The following is an 8,472-nucleotide window of genomic DNA, read 5'->3' as shown; positions in this document are numbered from 1 at the left end:
TGAAAAAAATTTCGAGAAATTTCAAATAATTGAAAATTTAAAAAAAAATTAAAAAGTTGAAATGAATTCAGACTTTTTAGCCTCTGTTGCATAGGAACCGAGGCCAAACGTCTGCTTTTTAGCCTCGGTAGCATAGGAACCGAGGCCAAAAGTCTAATTTCAAAATATAAATTCGTAGGCGCGTCGCTTTTTCCCCCGACTCCTTTTGTCACTTGGTGTGCGAGCGAGTGAGAGAGATCTTCATTCTCTTTCTATGGTTTTCCCCTCGAATTTTCACACCTCGATCATCCTTCCTTTTGTCTACATAGAAAACCCTAGCTCCGACTCCTCTTCCTATACTAAGATTCTCCAACACCACCGCCTGGCGCAGTTTCCCCCGAAGCAGCTAAAGCAGAACCCTTCCATGGCAGCAAAATCCGTTGCTCCGACTGTAAGAGACCTCCCACCGGAGGTCTTTGGGACGGAGACTCCGCCAGAAAAGCCCCGGGGTCAGGTTCTCCCATCCAGATGTTCAGCATATGGCGATGCTGGAGCTCCGACCCTCTTGAGCATAATGCAGAAACTATCCAAGGGAGACGAACTTGAAAGCTCGCATGATTGGTATGAATCTTCATTTCTTTAGTCGGTGATAGGGTTTCTGCTTTGAGATGATTGTAGATTTAGCGTTTCTGAAGGTTTGTGATTGTTTTTGGGGGTTCATACATGCTGTTGAATTCGAATTTGAGTGCGGATTAGAGAAATAGGAATTTATTTTAAATCTAGATTGTTAATATTGTTAGTTTGTTCACGTCAATTTGATAGCACAGATTTGGGATACGTCTGTTCTCACTGAAAACATGGAGGGCAAAATCGACTGGCCTCTAGAACGGTCCAAGGCCTATTTCTTATTTTAAAATAAATAGGCCAATATAGAGTGAGCTCTGTTCAGTCCAAATCAGATAGTTAGGTTTTTTTTAATAACTGTTTTCTTAGAGATCCTCTGCTTAGAGTGAATTTGGAGAAAAATGTGGCTTTAAAGCAGGATGCAGCCCACGGTAGCATTTCAAATCCCAACTGTATATTTGGAGTGGATCCACGTCAAGCCTCATTTGTTTCATAGAAGAAAAAACCCATGTTTCTTTCTAAGAAATGGAGAAATCTTCTTTGCAGGTGTAATGCTTGCACAAAATTCTATGTCCAAAAGGGCATTGGCTATCTAATTGATGAGGACTCAATTGAGGAATATGAAAAGGTGGCAAAGGAAAAGAGGAAGGAGAAATTGGAGCAACAGGAAGGAATGGAGTTAAATTTTCTCAGCAAACTTGGTCATGTCCAAAAGATTGAGACTCTGAATGGCATTGCTGACATGAAGAATGAGCTCAGGTCCTTCATGGTATGGGTTCTATGTTCCGAATTTCCTGTTTTTATATGTGATTCTGTCTATAATTCTGAATTCTTATTTTAAAGGGGCTACTATAGGGGAGGGCCACAAATTTCACTTTCTTTCATCTGAAATTTCTTTTCTATCGGTTTATGGTTTAGAGTGCATTTGGTTGCATCAAATATCATGAAATTTCATGATTAGGTGCAATCAAATGCACAGCTAGTGAGAAAAGGGAAGTGCCATTTTTAGGTCTTCCATTTAATTAGTATTGAGAGTTTGCAGAGTTTAGATCATAAGGATTTGAAATCAGAGTTGATATTACTTCAGATTATAGGTAATGCACTTACATCTTTTTGAAAGTTTTATATCTAGTGCTATTTGTTAGGGTTTTATAGGGGTGGGCCTCATATTAGTAGGTTAGGATGCTTATGAGTGTGAGGGTGTTGAATCTGCTGGTTTTGCATTGGTCTGATGAAAACAGATGAGCTCTTGCCTTTACTTGACATCTTATTTATTTGTATAAAAATCAGGGGCTATCTTTCATGAATTTTCTCAATTGTTTGCTTGTAGATACTAATAAGAGTGTTAGGAAAGAAACCAATGCAAGAAGAAAGAACACAACAAAGATCTACATATGATAAAAAGGACTAAAAAAATCAAAAAGAGGCCAACACTTGCAAGCTGCATCCCTTTTCTGAAGTATTCAGACCCTCTTTCTCAGCAGACTTGCATGAAAAGATCCATGGAAAACCATTTTTTTTGTATTGTTTATTATGATGAAAATGCTTTCTTTTAGTTTCTTTTGTTTTACAGAACAAAGGTATATTTCAGTAGTGGGTGATCCAAGCATGAGAAGAGATGGATTGAGAGTGGCATTTGAAGGCTGGAATTTTTGCAATGAAGTTGGCAATGAAATTCTTGAGATGGGAAGTCCTAGAGCAGCTGACTGTTTTGATTTCTTAAGTAAGCTCAAACAAACATTTATGGTTTCAAAAATGTATTTCAAGCTCAAAACCAACAGAGAAAAATCTTCATGGTTTTTGTCTATGACTCAATACTGCATTTCAACATCCTAATAAACAGACCACAAAAAAAAAAAAAAAAAAAGAAAAAGAAGAAGAAAGAACTAGTCTCTTTCTGTGATGTCAAAACTGCATTTTAAACTCACAAGCAACATGCATGAAAAAAAATCCTGTGGGTTCTTTACCAATTTCAAAACTACATTTTAAGTCCAAAACAAATGGATGATGGAACTTTCCTATTTCCTAGGATTTCAAAATTGAAAATGGCTTGCAAAGAAAATTCTTTGTTGGTTTCTTTCAATGATTTTATAACTGCATTTAAACATACAAAAGAGCAATCTTCATGGGTTTCTTTCTACGACTTCAGAACTACATTTTAAGCCTAAAACAAACATGCAAAGAGAGTTTTTCATGGTGTTTTCTTCTTCATCTTCTTCTTTTTCTTCATATGCAATCCTCATCACAGTCTTTGTTTCTCTTTTGATTGAGCAGATAATTCTTTGGAGCATAAAGTAACAGAAGAACAGAACAAACTTGGAGTAGGAAAATCATTCCTAGGTTTGAACCCAAAGGCTCTCAACAATCCAGACCTTAATGTGATCATTTAACATAGCTATTCTTAAGGGAAAATCCCGACATATTAATTAGATATATTGCATTTTTACATACATGTATGGGTCATGCAGTTCAAACTTGGCAAGCTAACATTTAGTCAATTCATTTGCATAGGATGTCTTTTATATTGATGATACATTGTTACTAGATTCCATGTTCAGCATTTGTGGTTTTATAATATGAAACTATGCAATATGGGGTAAAATGATTTCTCTGCTCATGTAATCGTCTATGGGCTCAACTTGTAGCTTGATAGTTTTGTTATTCTGTCAAAACATTGTTATAAAACCTTTGAATTTCTTCTCTTAATACTTTAACTTGAATGTCAGCTTAGGAAATATCCATGAGCCTTTTGTAGCCTGTCTTTACCTCTTGCATGCTCCATGATTTTCCTTGTTCAGCTTTCCTATTCATTTATAAAGGAATGCTTCAGTCTAAAATAGATGAGCTAGGACTCAAATCATTCACTTCTTCGTCTATCCTACTTATTTTATCTTTGGATAGGTATCAAGACCCGGTATGCATGGTGATTGTTTTCTTGAAGGAGCTGTGGCCAGATGTAAAGGACTCAAATTTATTTCAGGTTTGCAGCATTCCCTCTAAAAATTTTCTGTGTATTAAGCATTCATTTAAATGATCATTATGTGCTCCATTGCATTTTGAATTTGAACTTCATTGCATTTTAATGTGCTTCATTACATTCAAGAAGTCCAGATACTAAGTGTTCTTCCCATCCGCTTTGTGCAATTTTCATGATAATGTTTTTGTAAAGTGATCATCAGTTAAGTTTACATCAAGTGTCAATTGATCTATCATCTTTGAACATACTTGTAAAAAACGGTCCTCTTGTAATGATGTTGGGTTTTCACAATAATGGTACAATGAAATGTCTCTAATATACAACATTGTTTAGTATTAGCATTTGCTTATGTAGGCCTGCTTTACTTTCATATAGAATATATTGCCATCTTGTCTTTAGAATTTCATCAGTATGCTTTTACTTATGCCTTTGGAAGGGACCAAATGGTGCATCATTAGCTTTTTGATTCCATGTTCTTCACTGTCTGCATCTTCTAGAAACAGATTAATTTCCAACAGCTGATAAGCTATTCCGAAATAAAATTTAGGTTGGAACAGTCGAAGGTCAGCGATAGTTCCTCATTAATTCTTAGCTTCCATTTGCAAATGATTTTATGATTCATGTTGATTAAAATTGTTAACCGGTCTTCCTGTCTATTTCATTGAGCCTCATCATCTGGCTAAATTTTTCTGGAGAGAACAGTTTAATGGAGAGAATGACGATTTCAAGCATTTTTCATTCTTTAGTCTTGCAGCACCTGAATTGCTTCTTCGAGCTGGCAAGAAACCAGATATAATCGATCGCCATGACCGGCAGACAGCGTTTGTTGTATGCACTGGCAATAGTTAGAATTTCACTAGTTCCTTTTCATAAATAATTTCTGATGTCCCCCCCCACAATAAGTAAACTTGGCTTCTCAGGCACCACTCTATTGGGATTTGTATGCTCCTAGAGGTTTGAATACGGCTAGGATTTTCTTTACATGCCACAATTTTGAGTATCAGGGGACAACACCTGCTTCAGAGTTGGCATCCTATGGCATTGATGTTCACCAGCTGAGTAGACATGATAGGATGCAGGAAAATGCATCACATGATAGAGTCAATCTAATTAAGGTAATTAATTTCAATGGTTCATTTGAATTAAGAAAAAGGCATCAAGGTGCGACGTGTTTTACATGTCCCCATTCTTTAGGGTGTGATTGTGTTCTCCAACATTGTAACAATAGTATCTCCATCTTTCTCTCCCTGCCCCAACTCTCTCTCTGTCTCTGCCCTGATTTTGCTCAAAAATATGATAACATGGGGGCTGAAATGGCTGTCCTTGTTCAGGTGATACCTCTTACCACTAACTCCATCTCCAATGCATTTTGAACTTGTTCCTCTTTCTAGACTGTTAACATGCCACACAAATTTTTGTTCCTGGGTCCATCTCACAGCTAACTTCCTTTTTGAATGTTAGGAGGTTTGATTGGATTACTGCGTGGGATAGAGAAATTTGATTCTTCAAAAGGGTACAAAATATCAACTTATGTATATTGGTGGATTCGTCAGGTGAGGCCATGGTTTCCTTTGTCATAACAAACCAAATAAATATCTGCAAATGCCAATTTTTTAATTTTTTAAAAAAATTATGTGATACCAAAAAGATTCACATACATACTAGACAATGTTGTGATATGGCTATGTTAAAATTGTCGGATAGAAATGCTGAATTTCTCTTACAAGAAGTTATGACGATGCCAATATTAGGGTAAGTGAATTGAGAATGTCAACCATACTCTAATTTAATTAAATGTGTCACCTAATGTTCAGGTTTCCATCTCCTTTTATTATCAAATGATCCAGCAACTGAAATATAGAAGCCTAAGAAGAACCAGCTTCTACTACTAACATCACCTAGCCAACTAGTATAGAAGATAGACTCTGTTGCAAGTTCTATTATCAATATTATTTCCACTCTTTAAGTTCTAAACATAAAGAACATCATTGTTGTTATTTGCTACAAATTTATTTATTTATTTATTATATATTTGTGGATCTTTTTTTGACTGGATTAAATGGGCCTGGGTTGTATTATTAGAGTGGTTCTTTCACCTACAACATTATAAATAAAGTGGTGTAGAGGACTCTTTCTACACTTTTTCTTTTGCTTTAACACACTAGGTTCTAGTAGTTCATATGATGAAAAATAAGGATTGCTTACAACTATTCTCTACAAAAAAAGATTTTGAATTAAGTTCTTGTGTGCTTTATACATTTATATTTGTACGCATTACTGATTCACCTGCAATCGTTTTTTTCCCCCAATGGTGAAAGTGGGAAGAAAAAACATTTTATGTGTTACCAACTCATTTTTTTTACATGGAAAAAGTGGGCAAAGAATCTTGGTGGAGAGTCTCCTGATCGGGCAACGTTGTTCATAACGACCCATTGGAAGAAAGATGGGAGTGTTGTGAATGAGGAGTCGGCTCATGTTATTGTATGTAGAAATTTATCAATCATTGACATCTCAGTTCTTTGCCGAACTCACCTTGTTCCTACATTGTTCTCATTTTTGTTCTGTAGTGCATTATATATATATATATATATATATATATTCGTTATGTAATCCATTTACTTTGATGGACATTTTTTGAGCTGAATGTTTGTATGATTTAGTTAGTCAAATATAATGAATTTATTGTATGTTTGTTGTGAAAACTCAATTTGTAGGTGTCAGGCCCTTGATACTTCAGCACTTAAAATTGCATGTGGACTGGGTTGTTTTTTTGACTTTGGATGACACCTGTAATGTGTATGGCACAAGCATGGATATATCAGTTCAAAGTGCTTCATTAGAATGCTTGATTTTGTGTTTCAACGAGAAGTATGTTTATTCATTTTGAAATACTTATTCTACATTTTTGTCTACCTAATTTATGTTGATGTGTATGGATGCATAGTTGGATAGTCTACTGTGGTAGAGCCCTCTCTTTTACACATGCTGCTCTAGGCTTTGATAAATGTTTTTTGGAGTTTTCTTTTTTTAACTGTTGGGAGGGTTATTATGGTGGTCTGAGCTGCCTTATCAATGTTTGTTTTGCTACATTCTTGGAGGAAGAACACAGAGCTGGGGATCTATTTTATGCCCTTTTTCCTGACCTTTTCATGAAAAGGGTGAACAACAATGGGGAGTGGTCATTGTTTTGCCCAAATGAGGCTCCAGGTTTATCTGATTGTTGGGGTGAGGAATTTGAAGAACTATACACTAGATATGAAAGAGAGGTAAGCTTGACTGGAGCTTGAAGTTTGAAAATTTTGGTACTTTCATTCAATGAAAATGTTACAAATTGTCTTTGCATTTGTTGGACTAAGGGTACGGCAAAAAAAGTTGTTCAGGCACAGACCCTATGGTTTGAAATTTTGAAATCATAGATAGAAACTGGAACACTGTATATGCTTTTCAAGGTATTTTACTAAGTGAACAAATGATCCTCCATAATCATTTAAATCCCATGGTTGTGTGGTTTTGATGTTGATTTGTTTATTTAGGACACTTGCAATCGTTCACAGACTGTTGTGCCTACTATTGCTCCTACAGTAGTTGGAGAGCGGAGGATATTTTTAAGTCCTGGAGCAGGTTGTGCCGGCCTTGCTGCACAGCTAGAACTAGGATATCGCCAAGCAAGGGATGCCATGCATGCCAACAATGGTATAAAGGTTCTTTTGCATCTTCTCCATCCTAGGATATTTACACCTCCAGCTTCTCTCGACTGCCTACGCGCACTAGCATGTCGAGTCCTGATTGGTTTAGCCAGAGACAATACAATTGCACACATATTAACAAAGCTTCAAGTGAGCGACCATTGTATCTTTTGATGATCTTAGTTAATGCTGCTTACTTAGTCACGAATTAAAGTTTTTGTGTATAATTTTTCTAACAGTATGTTGCTGTGTTTGCATTGTCTACTTTGTGTAGTGTGACTTGCATCCTAATATGTGCCACGTATAATTAGAATCCTTCCTATCCTCAGTGCAAGCATCTGTTTCAGTTTCTCAGTGTTCATCGATCACTAGATGGAAGGTATATGATGGCCCTGTTTGTAAATATCTTTCAATATTTACCAACTCCTAAACTCGATACTAATAACAAACCCCTATTGATTGAGAAGGTGCTCCTATCAATTTTAGAGAAGTTCTTCTCCAAGTTTCTGAACTTGCCTGATGTAAATAGGAAGTTGAGGAAGATCATCTCCATCCTCTCAAGTGACCAGCCTCCCTGCCCTCAGCTGTATCTGTACAACATAGTTGACAAGGTCATTCCAGCTAGGTCGGCAGAGTCTTTTATTCAGGGGTAGAAGAAATCTGGGAGAAAGGTATGGTGAATCATACCTAGGCCAAAATGGGACTAACCAAGATATGTTTTCTGAATAGTTCTTTACTTTTTTTCAATTGCATTATTAATATAGCTACACTTTCTATTTCTTATTATGACTACTACATCAATTTGCAGGTGAAACCGAATGCAATGGTTAAGGACACGGCTTTCTTGGGGGCATCGCTCTCTGATCATCTCAAACCTGACTTCAATCCTCTTATCATGAAGAATCCCCATGAAACTAATACAAAATTGGATTAGTCCCATCTTGTAGGTAAGTGGTTGGTCAATCATTTGTTGTCTTGCTCAGGCCTTGACAAATGAATGGGCTAGGGTTGCAGGGCTTGCTATGCATCCATACACATCCATCTGCATTTCCTTTCTTGTTTGAGAGTTTCATTTCATGTCTTGCAGCCAGCAGGCTAGTGCTACCTGTTGAGGTTGCAGGGGCCTGCTACGCACAATTCAAATGGAGAATGCTGGTAGAGACAATGATGACGTTGGCCTGGAAGCAGCAGAAGATGGACAGGCAG

General features: G+C 36.7%; 2 protein-coding genes and 1 long non-coding RNA gene across 4 annotated transcripts; all 3 read left to right on the top strand.

The window, feature by feature from the left end:
• The first annotated feature begins 253 nt into the window (after nucleotides 1–253).
• On the top strand, nucleotides 254–1,459 carry LOC131224988 (uncharacterized). Its single transcript, XM_058220420.1, has 2 exons — nucleotides 254–600; nucleotides 1,150–1,459. Exons 1-2 carry the CDS (start codon nucleotides 254–256, stop codon nucleotides 1,442–1,444), a joined length of 642 nt encoding a protein of 213 aa, XP_058076403.1. The 3' UTR covers nucleotides 1,445–1,459.
• Nucleotides 1,460–3,507: 2,048 nt separating this feature from the next.
• On the top strand, nucleotides 3,508–5,327 carry LOC131225789 (uncharacterized). Its single transcript, XM_058221382.1, has 2 exons — nucleotides 3,508–3,583; nucleotides 4,501–5,327. Exons 1-2 carry the CDS (start codon nucleotides 3,524–3,526, stop codon nucleotides 4,951–4,953), a joined length of 513 nt encoding a protein of 170 aa, XP_058077365.1. The 5' UTR covers nucleotides 3,508–3,523; the 3' UTR covers nucleotides 4,954–5,327.
• Nucleotides 5,328–7,001: 1,674 nt separating this feature from the next.
• LOC131225381 (uncharacterized) lies at nucleotides 7,002–8,200 on the top strand. 2 transcript variants are annotated; one of them, XR_009161334.1, is made up of 4 exons: nucleotides 7,002–7,273; nucleotides 7,541–7,645; nucleotides 7,734–7,937; nucleotides 8,075–8,200. It is a non-coding gene; the product is annotated as an uncharacterized LOC131225381 (long non-coding RNA). The 2 variants fall into 2 exon arrangements; XR_009161333.1 differs by having other exon boundaries at nucleotides 7,002–7,416.
• Nucleotides 8,201–8,472: the final 272 nt, after the last annotated feature.

This window comes from Magnolia sinica, chromosome 14, assembly GCF_029962835.1.
Source record: "Magnolia sinica isolate HGM2019 chromosome 14, MsV1, whole genome shotgun sequence".
Lineage (NCBI taxonomy): Eukaryota > Viridiplantae > Streptophyta > Magnoliopsida > Magnoliales > Magnoliaceae > Magnolia > Magnolia sinica.
Note: the sequence above shows the minus strand (reverse complement) of the source record. Positions and strands in the feature narration are given on the sequence as shown.

Coding starts and splice junctions, on each gene's coding strand:
- LOC131224988 (XM_058220420.1), top strand. CDS start 254: ATGGTTTTCCCCTCGAATTTTCACACCTCGATCATCCTTCCTTTTGTC. Junction 601..1,149: donor CTTGAAAGCTCGCATGATTG/GTATGAATCTTC, acceptor TCTTCTTTGCAG/GTGTAATGCTTGCACAAAAT.
- LOC131225789 (XM_058221382.1), top strand. CDS start 3,524: ATGGTGATTGTTTTCTTGAAGGAGCTGTGGCCAGATGTAAAGGACTCA. Junction 3,584..4,500: donor AGGACTCAAATTTATTTCAG/GTTTGCAGCATT, acceptor TTGGCTTCTCAG/GCACCACTCTATTGGGATTT.